Source organism: Ursus americanus, chromosome 14 (assembly GCF_024610735.1).
Source record: "Ursus americanus isolate L20-20 chromosome 14, mUrsAme1.1.p, whole genome shotgun sequence".
Taxonomy (NCBI): domain Eukaryota; kingdom Metazoa; phylum Chordata; class Mammalia; order Carnivora; family Ursidae; genus Ursus; species Ursus americanus.
In genome coordinates this window covers 64,126,160-64,152,467 of record NC_142140.1, presented here as the reverse complement: position 1 = coordinate 64,152,467, position 26,308 = coordinate 64,126,160, and the positions used below count along the sequence as shown (strand labels likewise).

Here is a 26,308-nt window from a genome sequence, read left to right as displayed (position 1 = left end):
CTACGTTAATTACTGTCATCAGCCCATAAAGTGTTATTACTCTTTGTTTTGTTCTGGGCTGCAAAACATTCCACCGTGGGGTTGTGCTAATTCCTTATTGGTGGACAGCGGACATTTCTGCTGTTTGGCTATTATAAATAATGCTGCAGTGAACACCTCTGTTCCCAAGTCTTGGTGTAGATGTGTGACTGTATCTGCAGAAGGTCCTGTTGGAAGAATGTGCCTTCTGATTTTTTTGTCACTTAGAAGGCAGTCTGGCGATTGGCTGAGCTTATTTAGTTCCTGCCAGGACTATCAGAGAGTGCGTGTTTCCTCTGTTCTTTCCAGAACTTCCTGGTCACGCTTCCTAACTGATAGGTGAAGGTGATACTATGTTTCCATTTGCGTTTCTTTTACTAATGTAAAATGGAATGTTTTCCCGTTATTATTAGGGTTGTTTTTTTTCTGTGCTCTGTTACGCCTTTGCCTTTCTTTTCATTCGTCACTATTAATTTGTCACTTAGAAATTCATTTTGCAGATATTTACAATTTTATATAGTCAGATTCGTCTTTTCCTTCATGGCCTCTACGTTTTCAGTCTTGATGCGGAAGATTTCTCCTACTCCAAGATTATCAAAAAGTTCCCCTGTGTCTTCTCTCATGATACTTTTATAATTTTTTTTTTAATCTTTAGATCCTTGAGCCAGTGAAGTCTGTCTTTAATTTTAAGAATGGATTGTGGTTCAGCTTATGTTTGCTTGGGTGGCCGGACACTGAAAACCACAGGGTTGCTGGAGTAGGCCGAGCACAGAACATAGGACAAGGCGAGTTAGTATTGTGATGTAATTAATAGCTTCCACGAATTAAAATTCCCATTCTGTCCTGCATAATTCACACCATAGCTTCACACCCCTCGCCCCCGCTCTCCCTCGCCACCCATGAACGTCTCTTACGTAGAAGAAAAGCCTTCTGCTCTGTTGACAATTTACCACTAAATGAAACACATTGATACTTATTCTTGATGTTGCATTGATCAAAAAGCACATATTTGGCCTTTTTTTTTTTTAATTTAAAATTTTTTTTTTAGAGAGAGCATGAACAGGGGGAGGGGCAGAGGGAGAGGGAAAGAGAGAATCTAAAGCAGGCTCCCCACTCAACATGGAGCCCAACGCGGGGCTCGATCTTATGACCCTGAGATCATGACCTGAGCCGAAATCACGAGTCTGATGCTCAACCGACCGAGCCACCCAGGCGCCCAGCCCACTGTTTCTTAGTTGCAGTTGCCACTTCGTGGTTTCCGAGATGGGGTCCTTGGTGACATACAGGAAGTAGAAGAGCAGTGGTAGCGATTTTCCTTGGGGAAGCGTGCTTGCATTCTGGAATGTGGAGAGAATGCATTCATTTATTTCTACACTTATTTTAATATCTGAAGCCACTGACACAGCTTAGGTACACTGGTTCGGGGATTTATGATTTTACTAACTGCTGCCTGTTACCGGGGAGCTTTTTTACGGATTTTTAAAAAAATTATTATTATTTTACTAGCAAACTAGCTCTTTCTATTCAAAATTAGCAACAGAAGTTGTAGCTTTCCTGGGCCGTGGTCCCACACCTCCCGCAGGAAATGGTGATGTTAATACTTGATTTTGCCAATTTCTCGGAAATACTTTGGGCCTCCACGCAGCGTTTGCTATTCCTCTCTTAAATAGAAAAATGTCTCTAAATCTAAAGCAGCAGTCTCACTAATGTCTTGTGGCCGGGGTGACTCTGGATTACCAGAGTTTCAGGTCTAATAAAACAAAAGCCATCTAATAAAAACCTCAAAGCCAGATAAAATCCATGTGCTGAGATGGCTTATTTCTGTACTTAGTTTTTATGTCTTGTGTCCGATATGTCCTTTCAGAAGGATCGGTTAGCTTTCTCCCCTTGTTCTTTTTACAGCAGAAATTTTCTCCCTGAACATTTTATTTTGTTTTTAAACACACATGAGCGTGCATGCACACACTCAGCCTGGAAGAACTCATTTAGCTTGCTTCAAGAAAGCTAGTGCAGAAAACTTTGGATTTAGCCCCAATTTATTTTTTTAACCATAACTCATGAATTGTGCCGGAAAAGGTTTTAGCGATTATCTGTTATCTGGCATTGCATTTAAAGAAATGGAAATCCACAAAGGGGGTTCCAGATCATAGATAGCGTTCAGAGCCAGACTATAGGCTTTGGACACCTGGTTTAACACGCTTGCTAGAATAACACATTGAAATCTGTTTCGTTCTTTGTAATTGTCTTTAAAGTCAAATATCATGCCGAGTATTTAAATAATGAACTGATGGGAGCTCCTTTTAGCGCAAATCTGTCGCATAGAGTAGCACTTTACAAAATCTATTCTAGGTGTGTTAATAGGCATGGACATGGAAGAAAGAAGGCAGTATAGAGAACCTCTTTCCTTCCTTACAGAGTGTCTTAGGGTACTAATGTCTAGGAAAACACCCTTGAACACTGGCACCTATAACTCAAAGCCCAAGGAATCCGAGTCAGATGGCTCTGCTGACAGGACTAATCATTTCAGTGTTGGTCGCTGGGAGGAAGGTGCTTTCTCCCGGCTGTCTTTCTCCACGGTGGGTCTGTTTCAGAACCCTGCTCTGGTTCTGTCAAGGTCCTTTCCTTGGAAGATCTGCGATGTCAAAGGTCAGAGCAGGAGGAGGAGAAGAACAGTTCAGATCTCTTCTGGCCATGAGTGCTTAGAGTCTGTAACGGTTACAGCCGACTGGGAGGGCTCACTTACTAACAGCATAGGTAAACTGAGGTAACCCACCCACCGTTGGACCTTAACGAGACGCCTGCAGAACACAGCTTGAAGGAGACCGAAGACAGAACCTGCTGGATGAACTTGTAACTCGAGAGAGACTGCTGGTGGCCTCCTTTAAGAACGAGGGTGCAGAACCAGATCTTATCAGGTAGGACGCTTTCATTTACAGGGATTACGTGGTGGGCGAAGATGTGTTTGCAGGGATTGCAGATTTGTTTCCTGAATGGCTTAATTTAACTAGTAAAATATACTCCGCTCCTTTATAGTGTCTGTCATTTTCTTTCAGTTTAGTGTTCCTTAATGTTCTCAATTTAGTAAACCGGTAGGTTCAGCCGAATCCCATCCTGAGGGAAGAATGTCTGGGGAGAGCAGACGATGTCAGCAAATCTCCTTTGCATTCTTTGCCTGCTTTCTGTTATGTTAGCCGTCTTTTAAACTCCTGAAGTCATGTATTCATCTGTGGGGGGAAAAGAGCTGGTTTGTTTTTTTTTTTCCACTGGCACGTTAGAAAGCTGTGTCCTAGTAAGACTTGTCGTCCGTGGCTCACGAAGGTAGGGGAGTCGGGTAGGTGGGTTCTTGCCCGTTCTGTGCCCGGGAGTGATTCACACGCCAACACAGTGGACGGCCGCTCTGTACCCAGCCCTGTCGGAAGACCCGGAGAAGCCATCCAGCTCTCCAGGGTTGGGGTTAACGGACCCAGTATGGTTACGTGTTTAGAACTGGCCTCCCCCTGCTTCCAGAACTCCTCTGTGGGGACCATCACAGAAGGACATGAACTTAGGATAGAAACTCGCTTCTCTCTCTCACTTCTCTCCCTCTTGGATGAGGCTTTCATTCTGGAGAGGAGCTTGTTTCTGCGGAGTTCCCGGTCAGGAATAGCATGGCTTCCCAAGGGCAGTGGTGTTTGACCTTTAGCCACACGTTACTAGGCCCCACCTCAGACGATTCAATGGGGGGGGGTTGCGGGGGGGGGGGGAAGGAGGGTCCCAGGTGAGGCCCATAGACAGCCGGGATTGCAGACCACTGCCCTGGGGCAAGCTGAGGGGGATGAAACAGTTTCCTGTCAGCCTCAGACCTCTCGGGAGCATGTGATCCAGCGTTTGTAACCTCTCCTGGGCAGGGTTTGTGAGAAGCCTCGGGTGGGTGGGATATTTCTCTGGTGGTGGTCCAGGGCGGGTGAAATCGGCCACGCGAGCAAGGCGACCCATGGACAGAGTCCGTGCCATCTGTCAGGAAGGGCCTTTACCCTGAAGGAAGAGGTCCCAGTAGTCCAGAAAGTGAGCAGAGGCTTACTCAGGAGGCAGGGTCAAGTGCAGAGGCCATGGGCAGCGTCTGCAAACCCCTGCTTTGTGGTCAAGGAGGTAGTGATCGTGACGGACGGTGATAGTTACCCCCCCCCCAAGAGTTTGTTACGTGCCAGGCTCTGCTTATTGCTCTTCATTGTGTCATTTAAAGATGCCGAGGGGGCCACCTTATGTACTAGGCCTTCATGGGTTTTGTGGGTTTTCTAGGCCCCTCTTGCTTGTCACCTGTCTTCTCCCCTATGATCGTCTCCGTATCCTTGTTATTTAAAGTGTGACCTCCGTACAGGTGTCCGCACCACCCGGGAGCTTGTTAAAAATGCAGAATCTGGGGTGCCTGGGTGGCTCAGTTGTTAAGCGGCTGCCTTCAGCTCAGGTCATGTTCCCAGGGTCCTGGGATCGAGCCCCATGTCGGGCTCCTGACTCAGCAGGGAGCCTGCTTGTCCCTCTCCAGCTCCCAGTGCTTGTGTTCTCTCTCTCTCTGTCTCTTTCTCTCGCTGTCTTGCTCTGTCAAATAAATAAATAAATAAATAAATAAATAAATAAATAAATAAATAAATAAAATCTTAAAAAAAAAGAAATGCAGAATCTCAGACCCCACCCCAGACCTTCTGAATCTGCATTTAAAAAAAAAATTTATTTTAAGTAGGCTCCACGTCAAACATGGGGCTTGAACTCAGGACTCTGAGGTTAAGAGTCACGTGCTCTACCCACTGAGCCAGCCAGGCGCCCCTGAATCTGCATTTTTAAACAAGATCCTCAAGTGATTTGAATGCACCTTACAATTTGAGAAATACGGCGCTCTATCCTTTGCTCTTAACAGCGGCACTTGGCATCCAGCTCACCCAGGAGGCTTATAAAAACAATAAAAAGAGGAGAGAGAGAGAGAAGAGAAAAGGCGTACAAGTGTCGGGACTGTGTCCTTGCAGGGTTGGGTTAGTAGTCCAGTGTGAGGCTGCCCGCTCACGTCTGCTGCGTGCTTTCAGGGTGCCGGGCACGTGCTGAGCTCCACGTGCGCATTTGCTCGGGAGATCTTGAGCACATATGTCTATTTTATGCTAGGGGTCTGGAGGGGTCAGGAAACTCGTGCAAGGTTCTAAAACCAATCAGTCTCAGAGTTCGGGTTTCACCCACATGTGAGCATCTTCAGATGAGAACTCTTCACCCTTGTCCCATGAGAAGGGCGGGACTCCGTCAGCACTCAGCTCTGTGGCTTGCTGGTCTCCCAGCCATCTGGGCTTGAGAATCAATGACCTCGAAGTGCGGGTATGTGTGCTGTCTGTCTTTCATTGTCGTGAGGGCCGGATGGGGTGATCAGTGTGCGAAGGGCTTTGTGAACTCCAAAACCTTTCCAAGTAGAAGATGTTCTTTCTGGCTCATTGTTCCGCCGTCGGGCCAGGAGGGAGCTCACGCGGCTGCCTGCTTCCCCCCTCCCCACCTCTTCTGTCCCACCCCTGGCCTCCCCGACTGACCAGTCCTGTTCTAGCATGCCTGCCCATTCTCCTCTTCCAGATCTCGTCATGTCCCCTTTCCTCAGTGCCCGGCTTGCTGCTCGTTGTCTTATTAGCAAATGGTCGCACATGCATTCTAGCCACAGAATCCATGGCTGGCAGTGACTTATCTTCTGGAGCTCTGTCACCTGAAGCCTCCTTGGGCCCCAGTAAATTGATGGATGGGAGAATTTTAGAGTAGTCGGCGGATTAGCGGCCGAGGTATTTTGGGTGAGATGTCTGAAGTCCTACTATGCCTGCCTCCTCCTCGCCCTAAGGCTGATCCGCACGGTGGGCCTAAAGGTGTTGCTTGTAGGGGAATGGTTGGGGTGGCATGAGGACAGAGGGGCCACACTGAGGAGGAACCACAAAGCAGCGATGACCAAGGCCCTGGGGGGTTGAGATCATTGAGGTAACCAGCCAGGCTTATCTGCAGGATCTCAAGACGAAACCAAGGGAAGCACATATATTGTGTCTTGTCTGCGTGCTCAGGAACAGTAGTCTAGAATAGATCAGAATCAGCTCCCAGAAGAATTCTGTTAGAAGTGGGTAAGTACTGTGGAGAAGACGATTTGAGGAAGGTACGAATGGGTGGAACAGAATGGATAGAGTGGTCCGTTCCGGGTGGCATGGGGCTAGCCAAGATTCAGAAGCCAGTGTGGGAGTACTGACGTCCATGGAGAAAGGAAGTGCAGGTAAGCCGAGGAAAGGTAATGCTAGGTGGCCTGGAAGGTGAATTGTTGGTGAATCCTTATCGGGCCAGGATTGCTTTCGACCCACCGTACTCCCCCCGCCAACAGGAATGCGTGCATACACGCCTGTCTGTGAGTTTGCTAGAGCTGCTGGCGGCTTAACTACCAGAATGTCTTCGCTCACAGTTCCAGAGGCTAGACGTCCAGACCAAGGAGTCACGTGCAGGGTGGTTCCTTCCAAAGGCCATGGTAGGGGGTCTGTTCGAGGCCTCTCTCCTGAGCTTGTATGTAGTTGGCTGACTTCATATGGCCATTCCTCTGTGTGTGCGCCAGTGTTGAAAGTGCCCCTAAAGGTACCAGTCATGCTAGATGATGGCCCACCCTAACGACCTCATTTTAGTTTAGTTACCTCTTGAAAGAGCCAAATACTCCAAATATTGTTGCGTCCTGAGGTATGTACTAGGGTTTTGCACTTCAATATTGGAGTGTTTGTGGGGACACAGTTCAGCCCAGAACTCAGTCCCAGCAGTGCGAGTCCCCTAGCTATTCCAGGAGGATGTGATCAATGAGAAGAGGACGTGTCCTAGATAAAGGCATCCTCAAATACTCTGTAGGGAAATCCCTGGGAAATCTGCTTACGGGCCGTGAGAGGGACACCTAGGTGGCACTGACCCAGCTCTGCAGGGAAGCCAGCACCATGGCAGACGCGCCAGGGGCAGGAAATAAGTACCTTGGTGAGCGTATGAATGAAAGAATGTTGAAGTCTAGGCTAGAAGTCGATGGTCTCAGGTTGGAAGTCTGCGTTTCCGGTCTTTGATTTCACTCACCTGCCTACGTCGGAGTGTTATTTTTGCCCTTGGTACCCCTGATCCCCACACTTGAGGCCTCCCCGGCCCTCCCCAACTTCTCGTACCCTAATGATTCTTTCACTAGCCTTCTGAGGATCTGCGTTCGGATGTAGACATGAGCAGTTCGGGTTCACAGTTCAGCTCGTCCTTTTGCCTCCTGACTGTCAGGATGCCGGGTCATTCCTGCTACCGGCCATCTGGGACTGTTTGGCTCCATCTTTGGAGAACCCTCACTCCCTTCTCTGCTGGTCACTTTCTCTGACTCACAAAGACTTCCCTCCACCCTCCCCATGGCTGATTCCTGGTTCTGGGCTCCTCCACTGTTTTTTCTACTTCTCCGATCTCCAGATCCCTCCAGCAATTTTGTTTGCTTCTGTCACCCTTTCTGTCAATGCGGGGTCGCATTGTCACTGGCAGGGGCGGGGGGCTGGGTGGTGGCACATGCCCTCCTCGCCTTGGGTCATGACCTGCAGAAATAACATGGGCCAGAAAGCCTTATCAGACCTTCAGCATGTGATAGACACGCTCTCTGTGGCACGGTCTATCACTAATGCCACACTGCCACCACGACACGCTCGCTGTGGCAGACCTGGGGTGGATCTGCTCATGAGTATCTCGAAGCCCCCGTGATAACCGGCAGCCGGAGCCTGAGATCATGGGGAGCCCCCGCCTCTCCCTCTGCTTCCGGTTTCCTTCGTGTGACCCCTCCTCCTCTCTTGCCTGTACCCTGGACCCTTAGCCTCCTCTCTCCCAGGGGTCCCCCGCCCCTCCCCTTCCTCCTTTCCCTTCCTCTTCATATGTGGCCCTTATTAAGGAGAGAGAGGATTGTCAGACCTCAGTTTGGATTAGCATCTCCTTGAACCGGACATTAATGTGGCAATCCCGCCGTTGAATGTAGAGCTGTCATGTGATGGAATCTTCGTTGTACCTTACGGATTAACTGATCATTATTCAAGAGCAGTAAACCTTGAGGTACGACCGCGGTCTAAATAAGCAATGGTTGACTAATTTAGGGCATTCGGAAACTCGTTAAAGAAGTCTCTGGGTGACAATGTCTCTCAGAAGATAAGCTGTGACTTAGAAAGCGGTGACAGCTTCTGATTTTTAAATCCTGCTGCCCTTTCTATCTGAGAGCATTGCGGAGTCTCACAATTAGTTAAATCTTTGTCTGGAGAAAGAGAAAGAGGAAAAAAATCCTCGCATACTCCACTGCTCTGCGAGCATCTCAAAGATTATGTGATTAACTCGGCTGTGGTGGGTGGCTAATTGGCTAAGCTTTAATCCTCACACCACCAACTATACTGAGGATTATAGGAAATAGGAAGTTATTTAGATGTCGAGATGGTAGCTGTGTGTCCGGAACAGCATAGTAGTAAGCAGACCGACTGCCAAAATCAAAAGAATAACGATGATAATGGAATGTTCACATTTTCTTAGAGCGTGAACTTTACACTTGGTTTCAGATATCCGTCTTTGAGCAGCTAAAAAAAAAAGTGTGATACCCCCAGTTTGTATTTCATCTCAGTGTCACCGTATCGGAATCCAGGGCGGGCGAAAAAAAAGCCTACATGAAATTTTACATTACGAGCACCCCTCCCCCATTTTAAGTCGCTGCAAGTTTTATTTCAAATTAAAGCCTGAGTTACAAGAAGGATGATTCGTATCTTTCCTAAAGAGTCATTGGTTTATATTTTATGTTGCTTGAAGTTATTAACACACGAGCAACCTACTTTTCTAGAAGTAGGAAGTAAAGAATGCATACCTGCATAAGTAATATATTCATATGGCTGAAAAATGTAAAAAACATTTAACAAGATATTGGGGGACAGGCCTCCCTCCCGCTACGTTCCCCACTTCTGGACATAAATGTCACTGTTACAAATCATTGACATATCCTTACCAAGTTCTCTTAAGCATATACCAGCAAATATCAATATGTTTCCGTATTTCCCTCCGTCTTTTACACAAATGATACCTACCATTCTACCACACTTTTCGGTCACCTAATCAAATATATTAGAGAGCTTCCCAAACCAGCAGGTTTTGTCATTCGTTTCTATAGCTTTATAATATTTCATTATGTGCATGTACCATAATTTCTTCGGCTAGCTTCCTGTTAACAGATGTGTGTATTATTTCTAGTCTATTACACATATATTTTATATGTGTGCCTATCTACTTCATACATATACTTTTTTCTGCTACAAAAAGATGGTGGTGAATAACCTTACACTGAAGGGAGTTCACATGTGGGAAAGGCTGTCTCTGGATAGGTTCTTACACGTAGGATGGCTCAGTCAGAGGGTGTATACACTTGTAACTCTCACAGAACCAGTGTAGACCTTCGCTAGCCGTTCATACGAGCACCTGTTTCCATACAGTCTGCCCCAGAGATGGTGTTTAATTAATTAAACTCTGGCTTCCTATTCCAATCTAATACATGAAGATAGTTATTTCTTAGTGGAGTTTTATGTAGTTTTTATATATAATTATAATGAACCAAGGTTATCAGAAAATTCTCCTGTGCTTCTGTTGAGTATACTTTGGGGATTTTATTTTATAACCGTTAAATACTTGATCCACTTGGAATTTAATTTGGTGAAGAGTATGAATCCCACTTTTTTTCCCACGTGGCTATCCTAGTTTTTTGACTGACTCTGTTTTTTACTGCCTCGAATGATCCATTTGCACAAATTTTGAGATGATGAGCTTTGTAATATCGTAGATCTGTGTTTGTCTACATATATATATTTGGATCTGTTTCTGGACTTGTGGTGTGTTCTGGGGGTCTCTCTGACTACTCGTGTGCTAGCACTTTTACTTTCGAGGCTTCGTTATACGTTTTAATACATGCTTGGGGCTGCCACCTGTCATTACACTTCTTTTTTTTAAGAGTTTTGATTTTTTTTAAAAAACTTGAATTCTAGAATCAGCTAACCCGGTTTTGAAAAGGGACTTAAACCTTTAAGAAGGTTTTAAGAAGGGAAAAATCACTTTTTAAAAATTGGCATTCCATTAGATCTTGAAACCCTTTATAATGTTGACTCTCCCTCTCCAGGAACATGTCTCCATTGGGCCAAGCTGTCTTTCAGGGCTTTCAGAATGTCTTCAAGTGAGCTGTACATTTCTGGTTTTTAATGTATTTTTAGGTATTTTGTGTTTTTGGTGGTTTCGAATTCACTTTTTCATGCCATCATGCTTTTTGGTTGTCGTTTATATGGAAGCTGTTCATATGCTATTAATATCATAACCACTCTCTTACTGCTCTGATTGTTTCTAGACTTTCTGTTGATTCTCTTATATTTTCCAGTTATATTTATTTGTTTTTAAGAGAAAGGAAGCAGTTCCTGGAAGCTTCCCAATCGATAAACTGGCTCAAAATAGAGCTAGGCTTGGCTTGCATCACATGCTAGGTTATGCCAAAAACCATGGAAGAATGGAGTTGCTATGACTGGTTTGGGTCTGCCCAGGAGACAGGTGTCCCTGAGCTGAAACTGAGGATGGGCTCATGTTCCCCGAGCAGTGGAGCCTTCAACAGAATCAAGGTTCTGATAAGGAGTGAGAAGAGACTTCGTGAAATGGGGTAGGCAAGCCGTAATGACTGCATCAGCCCTCCCCCACAGCTCTTCCAGAAGCGCTAACTCACTACATCTCGAGGTGTCCTCTGATCCCGGACATGGAAGGTTCTCGAGTTCTGTGACCGCACTAAGGACCTTCATCTCCTGTTGCTTCTCCTGTTCACTGGCCTTCTGGGTGATTTTATTTAGGTTCACGTGGAACTTAGATAATCACTTGAAACCTTCAATTCACTTTTTAAGGAAGTGGGGATATTTACCGCTACCACCTGTCTGCCTAAAGACGTTTAGGAGATACGCTTTTGAAGTTCAACATGGTTCTTATAGTGACACATTTGTGCAGTTTCATAGAGCTGGTTTCTTCTGCAGACAGATGATCTCACGCATTTTATGTCAGTTGTTGTGTAACTCTCGTTTGGGAGGTAATAGCTTCTGAGCTCGTCTCCAGTCTGGAGAAATGCAATAGGTTTATTCGATGCATGGACTGATACTTCATATGATAAGAGGGAGTATTTAGAGTAGGGACTGACCTGAAAAGTCTGGAATGTATATTGTCTAAGTACAATTTTTTTCTGTATTGACTACTGGTCCGATAAGCCACCATGCAGTGTGTATAGTGACCACATTTCCTTGGGGAGAAAAACTGAGTATGTCACATGACAGTGGTTTTTGTGACTCCTTTTGTGGAAGAGGCAGTTTGGTTGGAGGGTTAGGCCAAAATGTTGACACTTTGGGATATTCCAGTGGTTTGTGGGAACTGACAGAATTTTTAAAAATATAAACTTGATCTAAAAGTGGTGCATCATGTTGTAAACACCCAAACTGTACAAAAGAGTAATCAATGAAAATTGGAGCTCCCTCCCACTTCAACACACATGGAGTTCCTCATTTCTTCCCCAGAGGCAGCCACTTCTAACAGTTTTTTAATGTGTCCTTCCAGAGAGATTCTACATATATGCGTACACACACACACACACACACACCTCCGATCTCCCTCTCACCTCTTTTATTTTTAACATGAATTATAGTATAATATGCCCTCTTGACTCTCTGCACTGTCTTTTCAGCTCCACGGGATATCTTGGAGATTATGAAGTAGAATGCTTAAACTAATACTCTTAAACGTCTTAGAAGTGTCTCAGAACTTGACAGAGTAGCTATTCGAAGTTTTTTGGTGATGGATGTACTCTCAAGACTGACAATCACTCAGATGGATCTCTGCAGTCATTTTAGTCCAGTTTTTTTTTTTTTTTTTCTCTCCATGGGATAGGAAAGGAACTCTATCAGCAGCCCAACTTCCAAATAGATACTGAGTGGAAAGAAAGATTATCCATTTGGATGACTGATCAAGCAAGTGAATTTAAAGACCTTGAGATGTGAATAAATATTAGTCATTGCAATCCCACAGCATTAATTGAGTTGACAAAGCTACCCAGTGATACCCCGTGAAATGTGATGAATGTAGTCTGTCCATAGACAGGTTAGCAGCAGTAACCTGATGGCTTCTCTCCTCAGAAGGTTCTGAAAGCTGGACAACAAAGAAATATCAAATAAAAAAATTTTAAGATGCCACTTATTATAGCATTAAAAACATGAAATATGTAGGAATAAGTCAAATGAAAGGTGCACGAAACCTCTACACTCCAAACTATAACATTGTTTAGAGAAATTAAGGAAGAACTAAAAGATATACCACGTTCAGGGATTGGAAAACTCAATATTGTAAAAACGGCAGCTCTTTCAAGATTCACCTGTAGGTTCAGAACAAACCCATTTAGAGTCCCCAGCCAGTTTTGTTTTTTGTTTTTTTTTTGTCATTTAAGAAGATGATTCTAAACTTTGTATGGCATTTAAAAGAGCCAGGAAAAGCCAAGGCAATTTTGAAGAACAAAAGGGATGAGGGCTCATGTTATCAGTTATCAGGACTTGCCATAAAGCTATATTGTGATGTGGGCACAAGGATAGTCAAATAATCCAGTGGAACAATACAGAGTCTGAACATGTATTTCCACTTGACCCATGACAAAGGTGCACTGAGTGTAGTGGAGAAAAGACAGTCTCTTCAATAAATAATGTTAGGTCAGCAGGATATGCATATGGAAGGAAAAGAATCTTAGCCTTTGTGTCACTCTCCATAAAAATCAGTACCAAAAGGATTGTAGATCTAAATGTGGAAGGTGAAATGAGCGTTTGTAGGAGAAAACATAGGACAATGTCTTTATGAGCTTGGGGTGGACAAGCATTTCTTACAGGACACATAGAGCATTCAACATGAAAGAAACACATGGTAAGTTGGACCTCCTTAAAATAAGAAATTCTTTTTATCAAGAGATACCACAAAGCATGAAGGACAAGCCACAGAATGAGAATCTGTATTTGCAGTGCATATATCCGACACCCGAGTCGGATCCAGAGTATGTAAAGAACCCCTATAATGTAAGAAAATGACTTGACAACCCACTGGGAAAAAGAGGCAGAAGACTAGAATTTGGACTTCACAAAAGAGGACACCCAGTTGCTGGTGAGCCTGTGAAAAGATGTGCCACTTAACTAGCCATCAGGAAGGTGCCGAGCAAAACCATGGTACCAGACCATTGCACCTACCAGAATGGCGGAAATTAAAATGGCAGACGGGTCAAGTGTTGCTGGATGTGGAGTGGTTGGAATTCTCACACCCTGCTGGTAAAACTCTCTCTCAGTTCTGCAGCCACTTTGGAAAACCGTTTGAGTGTATCTCCTAAAACTGAGCGGTACAACAGCATGTATAAGACTGTGTTATAGCAGCGTTATTAATATTCCTACCTGGAAACAACTCAGTGAAACCTACACTCGGGGGGTAAATACGTGAGGGCATATTTATACAGTGATACTACGCAGAAAATTTATACAGCTGCATGCCACACGATGGGTAAATCTCACAAACGTCATCTTGAGCAGATGAGTCTGACTTCAGAGCACATTGTAAGATTCCATTCCTGTAAAGGCAGAACTTCCTTGTGGTCTGACAGATCCCGGAAGTGGGTACCTTTGTGGGAAGCAGTGAGTAAGAAGGGGGCACAAGAGATCCTGGTGCTCTGCTAGCGCTCTGTTTCTTGCTAGGGTGGTGACCAACTGGGGGTGTTCCCTTCGCAAGTTATCTTTGAGCTGTACACTTATGACTTTTCTGTGTATATGTTCTACTTGAGCTTAAAAATATGCATAGGAGTACCTGTGTACATACATACATTTTACATATTATACATGCAGACAAGTATCTACATGCCTGTATATATATGTGTACATATATATATATATACTTGTATATGTACTTATATGTAATGTAATATAGGATAAGTATAGTAATCACATACAATGTAAGCTCATATAACATATGTATACTTACAGATACATTTATTAGTGTGTGTATATATAATCATGTATACTTATGTGTGAGTATACATACATGTGTGCACTTATATACGTACATATGGATACGTATGCGTGTACACACACACACACACACACACACACACACACACACACACACACTAAGAACTATGTCCTGAACAGACCACAAGATGGAGACGTGAGTCTGCAGAACCAGAAGAAAACGTCACTCAGCCCTTCCCAGTGTGTGGATACTGAGAAGCTAGGATTTTTCTCCCTTGAGAGTGAGGGGGGAGTGCTTGCTCAGCTTGCTTGTGCCTCCCGCCTTCAGCAAAGGAGCCTTGTCGCCCTTCTGTTTTGTCTTCATCTTCCTCTTCCTTCCCTTCCTCTGTTAACTGTAAGCCTGTTTGTCATTTGAAAACTTCCTCTCGGTGACTGTAGACCCCTGCGCAGACTGTCCTCCTGTTCTTGCTTCTCTCTCTCAGTCATCTTCCTTCCTCATCTTTAGATCTTTTTCTTCCATTGCTCTTCCCCTCCCCCCACCCTGGGGGGAAAATGTGTGACTCTGGCATTCCTTGATTTTAGTGTTGTTTCCTACTCTTAATTTTAAAAGCAGAGGGATGCATTCAATACCACTTTCTGTCTTCACTTACGTTGTGGATCTTCGTACCCCTAGTATCTTCCCTCCCTTTAATTCCCTTCCTCGCGGAAATGACTCGTCCTTAATTGGATCTCAGACAAATTACCAACAAGATACAGGCTCATTATAACAAGTCAAACCATACTGAGGTGTAGCCAAAAATTAATTCTCTCCCTTTCCTTCCCTCCAGTGCCATCATCCTAAAGTAACTAGTGTTAACTGTTTGGACGATTTCCTTCCCCACCATTTGTCTGTGTTTATACAAATATTTGCAAATATATTTACATACATATGCATTTTCCTTTCCTTCCCCCCCCCCCAATGAAGACAGAGTTGTCCTATACATATTACTCTGTAATTTACTCTTTTCATTTCTGGACAGCCCACCAAATCTAGATCTAGCAAATTCTTTTCGGTGGCTGCATTATTCCGCAATATAAATATGTAGTCATTCATCCAGCCGCTCCCCATTTGATGGATACTGAGTTGCTTAGTTTTTTGCTATGACAAGTAAAGGTGGCAGTCAGGATCCGTGGTGAACGCGGCTTCTATTTCTGTAGGACACGGTCCCCAAAGTGGGGTGACTAGAATGAAGGGACGGGTACCCAAGTTCAACAGGCACTGCCATTTCTATTCCTGAAAGTCCCAGTGCCTCCCAGTCCCCCCAGCGCCATATGGGGGAGCCCTGTTACAGAACTGCTTGGGTTTTGTTGATCAGATGGGCGAAAAATGGTATCTTGTTTTGGAATTGCAGTCCTTAACCTCTGATGTATTTGTGACTTTTGATGGGAAGATAAAAAGATTCCTTACCCCTGCGTGTATTAATTTTAAATTATAAAAACCATGTGGGAATTGAAAAAGAAAATTCCAGTCTATGAAGAAGCAGGGAGAAGAACCCCAAAATCACCTACACGCACTGTATCGTAAGTTACATATGTTGATTTTTTTTTAAAGGCCTATTAATACTTTCCAACTTGGGCTTTTTATAAGTGAAAATGTGTAAGAAACTGGAAAAAGCGTTTTCTGGCTTATTAAAAGTGGTTTTCTGTTTCTCCCTCCCTCTCTTGCCTGTTTGCCAAGCACTTTCAGATACTATTGGAGCCTCATAATAATCTTTGGGGTAAGAGAGGAGAGAGGAGGGCCGGTTTGCAGATGGGGAGACTGATCCCCAGAGAAGCCAGCATACCCGAGGTGAATAAATGGGAGCGAGAAAAGAGAACTCAGGTTTCCCTGTCCTTTGCTGTAGGTTTTGTCTCTTGGGGCTTCCCTCTCTCGATTTTAGTCTCCTACCACGGTTCCCTCGTGGGGACCCTCATTGGTTCGTTTCTCCCTGGCTTCGAGTACTTTGTCCTTCTTCCTGATCCTTGTATGTAACACACAGTGTTCCCTCCATACGTTCAAGCCGCCTATTGCAGACTCCGCATGTGTCATTCAGTGGTGGGAACCAAGGGTCCGGTATTACAAAACCTGGGTTTCAGTTTTGACTCCGTCATGTTTTGTAAAAATGCGGGTCATCACGACTCTACCAAATATTGTGAAGTCTTGAGATGAGACAAACGTAGATGAAGGCCTGTGTTTATGCTTCTGTAAAGTGCTTTGTAAACGGGGCTAAACACGTGCTGTCACGGCTCTTCGCAGAGGGGAATCCAGAGATGGCATGCCCTCTGGAGAGCCCTTTCTGTCCTGCACCGGTTAGAGAACGGTACGTGCCAGTTAATACACAAGTGCTAAATTGTGTGCTGCGGGCCGTACGTGGTCTAGGAGATAGGAACAGGGAGAGAGCCGGGTGAGGCAGAGAAGTTGAGAGGTCCGCGCGTGAAAGGAGACTTGACACAGCCATTGCAGAGTTGGGAGAATTCGTGTATTTTCCCTCTTCTGGGCTTTCTCGACCCCACCTCTTTGTAGACTGATCCTGTCCGCACCGGTCTACATATTGGTGTCGGGCTGGCTGCAGAAATACCACCTCAGGGTGCTGCAGGTTCCCGGGCCCTGTCCCCGGAGGGAACACGAAAGGCCCAGTTAAAAGCATGGGTGCCCGTCTCGAGAATTTGAGTCTTTAGATGGCAACTAGATGCGTTGCTCTCATTCAAAACAAGATTGGCGAGGTGGAAATGGTGACCTCACGGACACCCTCAGATCGGCTTTTACTGTCAGGTTCGGATTTTTGTACATCAGCTGACAAATACAGATTTCTACCTGTTGGTCATCCTTCTGCCAGCTACAAATGTCGTTTTATCACACTTGCCTCTTTGTCCTGGAACGGGGTTAATTTACACAATTAAGTGAATATTTTACTGCATTTTATCTTTATTTTATAAGATGAGTGAGAATGGAAGCAAATAAGGGTGGGGAGGCATTCGTAGGGTCGAGACAAAGATGGAGATCAGTGGTCATGCTGAATGCTTAAATGCAAATTGTTGACCTCAGTTGAGCGCCCGTCGGATATGTCCTGCAAGTGTGCGGAGTGGGACATGTAGGGCCATTGTTATTGAAAACCCCTCATGATATATAAGCATATTGTTGGCTTTCACTCATTCTGTTTCCAAACGTATTTTTGGGCAGCTCTGTACTCACGGAAGGAGCTGCTTCTAAGTCAATGGCAATCAGGGCGTCGCTCGCATTTTGTACTTGAATTTTAACCACCGACCAGCAGGTGGCTCTCGGTCACCGTAAATTCGGCAGAGCAGCCAATTCATCTCACTTAGAATTCTGCTTTGTATAACACCCCTGCATTGCCCTCCTTTCCCCGTCAGGAGCCCCGACAGTCAAGCAGGGTAAAGAACCCAAATTTCCTTTTGTTTTTATTTTCTTGATTTGGGGCTGCTTGGATGACTCTTAGGAAAAGCCCTCCGGGATTTCTGAACTTTGGTTTGGAGGTCAAAACTTGCCATCACCTTTTCCAGCCTCCATTTCTGTTCTTCTGTGAACTGTCCTTGTCAAGTTTGTAACTTACCGTTAAAACTTGTTCTTGGTCAATGTGGTCGGCAGTGAGGAAGGAAAAAGTGGGATTGGTTTTAAACCAGAAAAATATTTGACTGCAGTGGATTTTAAAGACGTCATGGCAAGACTGTGCTTGGGTGATACGTAAGAAGTAGTTTCCATGTTTGAGTTCTTACCTGTTCTGGCCTCCTACTCAATAAAGATTATGTGTTCAACTTCACAAAAACAATTATTGGGTATTTGCAAAAGGCACAGTGTGAGGCATTTATGGTCCTCAGGGTATCGTCTCCACGAGGTCAGATACTTGTCTATCTCGTTCACTTCCAAGCCCCGAGATTAGAGCCTGGCTCGTAGAAGGTGCTTGGTAAGTACTTGTAGGAAGGGTGAATGGACAGGTGGATGGGTACAGAAAACAACAAAAACAGGACAGAGTCCTGGCCTAGAGAGTTTAGCCATCTAGTAAATATGGCTACAAGATAGTAGCAAGAGCAATTTGACTTTGGGGTCGCTCTTAGGGACTATGTTGAAGTTTGAGAAAATTCTAGAAGGAAATAAAAAATTCTCTTCCCCTAGGTTGTGTCACTTCCCCAAGTTCCCCACTTTTGAAAATCTTTATCCTCTGTCTCCAGTCTATTCACCAACACTTGGGGAGTTTTCCTGTGATTCGCTGTGGGAATTGTCCTTTTCTTGCTGTTCCGTCTTGCCATTTCCCTCATCCACACCCCCATCACCTTCCGCCTGAATTACACCAGCCTCCTGACCCACCTCCCCGCCTGCGGCCTCTCCTCAACGTAATCCAGGCCGCATATTGTTGCCAGATTTTGCCTCCCAAGAATTTATGTCAAAGAATCTATTTCTGATTGAAATTTGAGCCCCTGTGCATCTTTATATTCATGGAAAGAAACGGCCAAAAGAAGTTCGGAGAAAGGAACTACACTTTCCATACCGCGGTAGCGTTTTCTCATCTTTTTAGACAAGTCTAACTGCAAAGCTTCACAGACCCAATTCAGTTCACCCACACCCTAGAAATACCTTCTCCAGTCCTATCTGCACCCCGCCCTGTGGTCTGTGACTGTGCAAACGCTACTGCTTTTTTAGACAAAACGGACATTTTATATGGTCACTTTGACATCTTTTGGAGGTGCTAAGAACAGCTAAGGAAAGCTACCTCTTGGAATTCACTGCTTTTTCAATTCTGCGTTTGGTTGATGAGAACACCCTTCCCTATGAGCTCCCAACAAGCTTCAGCCACATTTGTAAGGTGAAAAACATGGGTTACCTGCACTGTCCCCCACCCCCAGGTAGTATTGTAATTTAATGTACATCATTTGCTTTGGGGGATGAGAATGAAATATTTTTATATCTTTAGAAGCAACTGTGAAAACTTAGGGTATAAAATCTTTATAAGACAGATACCCAACCCATTTATTAACGTGGTGTTCATTTCAGAAGTTCTGTCCGTTAGGTAAGTTCCATCCCGAAAGAATATGGACGAAAATTAACTGATATATTTAAAAAAAACCCAAAAACCTCAAGTCTCCCCTAGCTTCCGGAGCGTAGTGTTTAGTATTTCCCTTCCTTAACTTCCTTTCTAGAGGAGAAGCACTCCCTTCATATTATTCCAGAAGCTGGGTTGAGCTATAAGGTGTTTCAGTGAAAGAATTCTCTTTCAGGTGATACCCTCTTCATCTGCTTGAACAATACCAGTGTTTGCTGCTGGGGTCTCAGAGGCACATAACAATTGAAACAGGTTTTCAAGTTTTGTTTGCCTTTTTTTTTTTTTTTTTTTAAATCTCTCAAGATGAAGATGTTACGTACTCCTCTCATTTTGTCTCTCTCTTGTCTAAAGAGCTCAGTGGTTTTCCTGGTTCTGTTGCATAAACATGTACTGAATGCTTATTCTCTGGCATATTCCAAGGCACTGGCTTTTTGGGGGTTTTGGGGTTTTGGGTTTTTTTTTTGGCTATGAGGGATATAAACATGACTGTCATGCGGCCTCTTTCCTCGCAGAGCTCATAATTTAGGAAGGGAGACAGATAAGTAAATAACTCACTACAATCCTGCTTGATAAATGCCACGTTGGAGGTTTTGAACAAAGTGCCATGGGAGCGCCAGCGAGTGATTGATTCAGGGGAAGGGGGATGGGGATGGGGATCAGGAAGGACCAAACAGGAGAAGTGACATTTGAGTTGAGCCTTAGGGGATGAATAGAATTTTGCCAGATGGACAAAGGGGTGGGGGTGGGGACCCTCCAGACTCATACAAAAACATGAGAGCGTGGAAGTTTGTGCCTTTGTCTGAGAAGCGGTGCGCGGTTTGTAGGGCCGAAGGAAGAGTAGGGTATGGAAGGGGGTGTTGGGAGACGAAGTGGCAGGGATCCCTGGGGCCATGTTGTGGAGCTTAAACGTCATCTGTGGCTTCTAGGGAGCCGCGAAAGTTTTAAAACAGGGAAATGTCAGGCCAGATCTCTGTTTTAGAAAGAGAGTTCTGGCCCCAGGGCAAAGATGATTTGAATGCGGGTGACCAGGAGCAAGGGGACCGGGGACCAGCCACAAGGCTGTGGTGGCCATGCTCTGCAGGAGAGGTGATGAGAGTCTGAAGCAAAGCAGTACCAGCAGGGGTTGGAATGAGGGCTCAGACTTGAGCACGGCCCTGAGGGAGGCCTTGGGAATGGATGAAATGTGGGAGAGGGGGGACAAAAGTCATACAAGAGAGAAAGGTTTGGGTGACTTGGGAATACAGTGATGGAGCTCACCAAAACAGCACGCGCACGTAGGAGAAGAAAGGTTACGGGGTGAAAAGAATGGATTTGGTTTTGGATATATTGGGTTTGCAGTGGAATACCCAGTTGGAGGGTCCCAAACAAGAAGACATACAGGCAAAGAGAGCCTGCAGGAAAACATCATAGGTAGAGGGGAAGCTGAAAGTCTCAAGCATGGTGATTTTCAATCAGGATGCGGGGGGAGAGGACCTGCTTCCCCTGGATATGTGGGGTTTCAGATTCTGATCCTGTCCTGCCAGGGAGGGGAGCATGCCCCTCTCCCACCTCCTGGTTAAGATCCCACCGCCATAAGGACCCAAGAGAGTGTGTCCTATTTCATTTGTACTGGGGTAGAAAAAGTGCACAAGTGCGTGCTATTTCTTGTTCGTACAGCCTGCAGCTACAGGAACAGAGAGCGTTGCCCAGAGAGGTCGCCCAGAGAGATCAGACGGCAGGAAGAGAAGATTCCCAATGGAATTGCTGAGGAACACGACTATTTAAGGGGCAAATGGAGGAAGAGGTCCTTGCAAATTACAGAGAACAGCTGCCCGCAGGAGAGAGTAGCCTGGAGGAAGCCAAGGGAGGAGAGGCTGGGTCACAGAGAAGGGCTACGGTCAGCCGTGACAAATGAGGCCTGGCAAAGGGGCGGAGTGGCAACAGGGGACATTCGGGCAGTAAGGAGAACATGGGTGAGAAGGAAGAGTTTTGTAGAGCGGCGGGGCAGCAGTGGGATGGCAGCCTAAGTCGTCCCTTCTTTAGGGAAACTTGGCTGTGAACGGGAGAATTTCTAGGATAGGAAACAACTAGTGTGTTAAAATAACAAGGTTGTGCAGGAGTGAGAATGAAGGGGATGAGGAGAATGCCTGCCTGGGAATTAATGCTGTTAGACCCAGCCTTCCACATTCCACCCTCTCCACTCTAGCCCCGTGCACCTGTGCGGCTCACATCCCCTGCCCCGGAGACATCATCCGCGTATGTAACCTTTCTGGGAGTACCCTCCATCCCGCCCTCCCCGTACCTCTGACCCTTACCCACTCTGCAAGGCTGTGTCGAGTCTTCCTACCTTCACGAAGCTGCCGCTGCGATGGCAGAGAGACAGCGCCTGGGGTTGAGTGCAAAGAGAGGGGGCGCCTGGGTGGCTTAGTTGGTTAAGCGTCTGCCTTTGGCTCAAGTCATGATCTCAGGGTCTTGGGATCGAGCCCTGTGTCAGGCTCCCTGCTTAGCAGGGAGTCTGCTTCTCCCTCTCCCTCTGTGCTCTCTCTCTCTCTCTCAAATAAATAAATAAAACCATAAAAAAAAAAAGCACGAAGAAGTAGGTCTTACGTTTAGCTCTATTGCTAAGTGAGCGACCTCCAGAAAGTCCCGGGATGTCTCTTGTCCTTGGTTTTCTTGTCCTTTCTTTTCTTACCTGCTCTGACTTGCACACAGGCTTGTGTATGATGCGAATGAGATCGGGGCTGTAAAATGAAGTCTGAAATCACACAGAACACAGCACGAGGGTGTGATCCTACCATTTCCCGACTCCGCTTACTGGATGTCATTCATTCAGGTCTGGTTTTTGCCGAATAAGTTAATTCCCTCAACTTTGGTTTTTTCTTCAGTGCCTGTTATGCCAGATTATCGTGATGAGCAAGACAGTCCCTAGCCTGGGGAGCTTCTAGTCTAGTGTGGGAGGCAGAAAATAAACTAGTACATCCTGTCTAATAGCTAGTTGTTGAAGAGCTATAGAGAAAAATAACGCAAAATAAGGAGGAGGCAGGCTGAGGAGTTACAGGGAAGGGTTTTATTTTATTTTATTTTATTTTATTTTAAAGATTTATTATTTAAGAGAGAGAGTGGGGGGGCAGAGGGAGAGAGAGAATCTCAAGCAGACTCTCTACTGAGCTCGGAGCCCGACATGGGACTTGATCCCATGACCCTGAGGTCATGACCTGAGCTGAAATCAAGAGTCAGACACTTAACTGACGGAGTCACCCAGGTGCCCCAGAGATAGGGTGGTCAGGACACATCTCTGAGGAGGTGATATTTCAGCAGAGGAGAATAAAGTGAAGGAGCAAGGCCACGTGGCCATCTGCGGGAAGAGTGCCTTAACCCCAGGGGGACAGCAGGTGCAAAGGACCTGAGATGAGAATGTGTGCACTGTATTCTAGAAACAGTAAGGAGGCTAGTGTGGCTTGTAGGTTATAGTAAAGGTTTTATGCTGAGGGTGCCAGTAGATTGTGAGGTTGGGAGCAGAAGCAGGAGGCAGGAAAGGATATGGCATAGAAGCAATAGAATGAGAAGAACCGGTCAGACTTTATGTATGTTTTGACAGATTTGCTAATGCATTAGATGCTGTGGGGTGTGAAAGAAAGAGTCAAAGTTGACACCAGGGGTTTGGGCCGGAGCCAATGGGTCAGTAGTGCTCTTGAATTAAAATTGGGAAAATGGGAGGAGAGGAGAATAGGTTTTTGTGGGGGGAAATGTTCTTTTTTTCCCCTCCCTGCTCTTATTTATGCAATTTAGTACTTAATGAGAGAGAATTTAAGTACAGATCTTCAAGATCATCTAATTCCGTGATTTGCGATAGAAAGTCATCTTGTGCAAGATTACCTGCCCCCCGCCCAAGGTGAGTCTTCCCCTGGTGATGAGAGTGTCCTCTTCCTCCAGGGTTGGGCCAGACTGCAGGTCGGACACCACCGACCTACTTAGTTTGTTTGTTTTATGGGTGAGAAGAACAGAGCTGAAGAGGTTGTTGGAATGGCCAGGGATACAAGGTGCTCTGTGGTCTTCTGGCTGACAATTCCTTCACGTGTGGTTAGTTTCTCTTTTCAGTTTGATGGCAAACTCCTTGAAAGCAGGAATCATGTCTTAAAATCTTTCATGTTTTCCTTCTTACCTAGGAGAGTGCTAAGGAATAATAGTCATCATTCCAAATATTAACTTGAACATGATACCTAACGAAAAGGAAATCAAGACTTCCGCATACGTGGATGCCTATGATCTTACCTGCTCCTATAGGTAAAGTCGTATCCACTGCTGAGTTTCCCACTGGAGTTGGGGCATCAAAAAAGTATAAACCCCAAGGAGAGAGACGAAGTTCAGCCTCGACCTTCCAAACTTTGAAACTTTCCAAACTTCCAATGCTGGAATCAGATAACCAAGGAAGGAGGCATTAAGGAAGAATTTTCACTTTGGCCTACTCTGGCCAAGCACACTGCAGTTTACTATTGCTTTTATATTGAACTCTGTGAGAGTGAGACCAAAACAGTCCCTTCAGTACATATTGCCTTCCTAGCTCTGCCTTTAGCCGCAGGAAGTCTGTCCTGTATGTCTGCTGGCCGACGTGTGTTTGATGTTGATATTAAACTGTGCCCACGTCGTACCGTGTTCTCTCCTACCCGTTAAATATGTACGGATATATAACTGAAGGCTGTACTTCTCATTTGTTGTTTTGAGATGGCTCAGTCAGTTTTATTACATCTGTTTTGTTTTCCCCTTTAATCGTTTGTACAAATGCGCTCTCTGTGCGGCAAGAGCCACCAGTGGGGCACCCCAACTTTAACTTTGGAGGAACAATGTCTGCTGTCCACGCAGGTGCAGTGTACCGATTTGAGTGGGTGGCAGCTCATAGCCGGGGACGGATGCAGTGTTGAGGTTACTATGTACCTCTGACCCGTTGTACTGGTCTTTAGCACTTGCCTTCCCAGGGGTCCATACCCAGCCTCCCGTAGGAGCCCCATTTTGAGCCAGGGTGGTGCTTGCAAGGAGGTGGTAGTGTCAGGGAATGCACTTTGTAAACTCCCTCTTCCTTTCCCTTCTCGGATGATTCGTCCCCCCCGTCTTCAGAGCTAGATGAGGCTAAATGATTATTCTAGGGAATAAATCTGGCATCTTGACGTCTTAGATCCTTGGGGCGCATCAAGTAAAGTGAGGCTTTAAAGAAATGCATCTGCTATTTTGACAAGGCAGACGCAAGTTCTCTTCCGTTTGGCACGTTCGTGTCCTCGAGTAGAGAGGGCAGCCCTGTGTTTAAAATCTTAGTCTAGGGAGTCAAAAGTTGTCTTCTTGCCTGGGTTTGTTTCTCGATACGTAGCATCTTCTATAGGTTCCAGAGTGCTTGACTAGCAATGAAGTTGATACGGCCCGTTGGGCGTATGCTCATTTATTAAAGCATAGTACTTGCTTAGTGTATGCGGTATAGTATATGCACGGTATCGTGCCCTGTGTGTGCCGTGCGTTAAGTGATAGAGCGAGGCTAGTTAACATTTGCTGAATGACTCTTACCTTCCAAGAACTGCACTGAACGCTTTCTGCGCATTTCACACCTGGTGTCCCTCCCGCCCGCCACCGGGATTTTGGTCTGTTTCTCCTGTATTCTGTTTTTTTCCTCATGCCCGTGAATGAGAACAATGCCTGCCACATACTAAGTACCGAATCCATGTTTGTCGGATAAATGGATTATTTTATTTACTCCCCGGCAGCCCTCTGAGGTGGAATTTGCTGTCCGGGTTTGCTGGTAGATGGCGGGGCCAGGATTTGAACCTGTGTTGACAGCTGCTCGCTCTGGGTCGGGGAGCAGCGTGGAGTCCAGTCAAGGGTGCCTTGCGGTTCCTGCCTTCTGTCTAGTAGACGTGAGGCCCACCTCCATAAAAGGTTCAGCAGTGGGGTGGCAGTTACTTCCAGGCAACACGAGAACTGTGCAAAGCGCCAGAGGAGTCACAAGTTACAGAGACGTGAATGAATGCATGTGCTCGCTATGTTGTAACGACTGTTGTGACCGCCACTAAGGTCATGTCACCGTCATTTTCTGTGAATCCTATGAACCACACTCCCAAATGAATGACTGTTCATTTGTGGGTTGAAATGGCCAGAGATGTCTCATGAACAAGATGGTCCTTGAGGCTTGGACAGAATGTGGGCAGGTGAGGACAGGAAAGGAGATACTTGAGATAAAAATCCTATAAACCGAGGCTGAAAGCGTGTGTTCCCTGTTCCTGGGACAGCAAGGAGGCCAATATATCTGGGGCAGAAGGGGCGTGTGGGCTACTAGGGTGAGTAAGGATTAAGACTGATAATTCAGAATGTGTTTCTTGTGCCTGTGAGCACTACATTACATTTGTGAGATTGGGTTTGAACCCCTATATGTGCTTCTGTCCGTACGCAGCCCAACCCCCTTTAATAGGAAATTCCGTGGTCATTTTTAAATGCCGTAATCTGTGGTCACAACGTTGTATCTTGTTGAGAAATAATATTTGTGCCTTTGGTGTCACATAGCCTGTGAGACAGACTTTGTCCTAATAAAAAGGCCACTTCCATTTGGCCTTATGTTTTTGAAATTTAAGACCCTCATTTATGACTATTGACTCAAATGTATCTTGGAAGATTAGTAAGGGTATTATGTGCTGTTCTCGTCTCCTTAACAGGCTGTAATTCTCCGGGGGACCAGGCCTGTGCCTCATTCATCCTCGTACCTCTTCCAGCACTGAACACAGTTACTGGCATAAACTAAGGATGCAATAAATTGTGGTCGAATTGAATTTTCAAAGCATGTGAGGCGGGCCACCTCTGCACTTGTGGGAGTAATTTGCATCGGAGCTATAGTTTCTGAGTTATGTAATGCATTTAATCTTGTTCCTAGGTCCAGCCTGATGACTGGAGGGGCTAAGCGAGGAGTCCCCAACCCTTGGCTCTTTGAGGAGCCGGAGGAGACCAGAGGTTTGGGTTTTGATGAAATCCGGCAACAGCAGCAGAAAATTATCCAAGGTACTGAATACTACTGCCTTGAGTGTTCCCTACACCCCCGAAGATCACAGGGAAAGCTCTTGGCGATTTTGTGCCTCAGGATACCTGAGGCATAGACAGATGGTGTCATCCGTCAAGGTGGCCCGCGGAAGTAGTGATTCTCCACCAGTTGGGGGGGGGAGAGTG

At 45.6% G+C, this 26,308-nt stretch overlaps 1 protein-coding gene across 6 annotated transcripts in view; it reads left to right on the top strand.

Annotated features, from left to right (window-relative positions):
- STX8 (syntaxin 8) overlaps positions 1–26,308 on the top strand; it is a 247,999-nt gene that overhangs the window by 20,280 nt on the left and 201,411 nt on the right. For all 6 annotated transcript variants that reach the window (XM_045797261.2, XM_045797258.2, XM_087867609.1 and 3 more), the window contains exons 4-5: positions 2,823–2,933; positions 26,019–26,143. In XM_045797261.2, the coding sequence (XP_045653217.1) occupies positions 2,823–2,933; positions 26,019–26,143 (236 nt within the window). The remainder of the gene's footprint in view (positions 1–2,822; positions 2,934–26,018; positions 26,144–26,308) is intronic.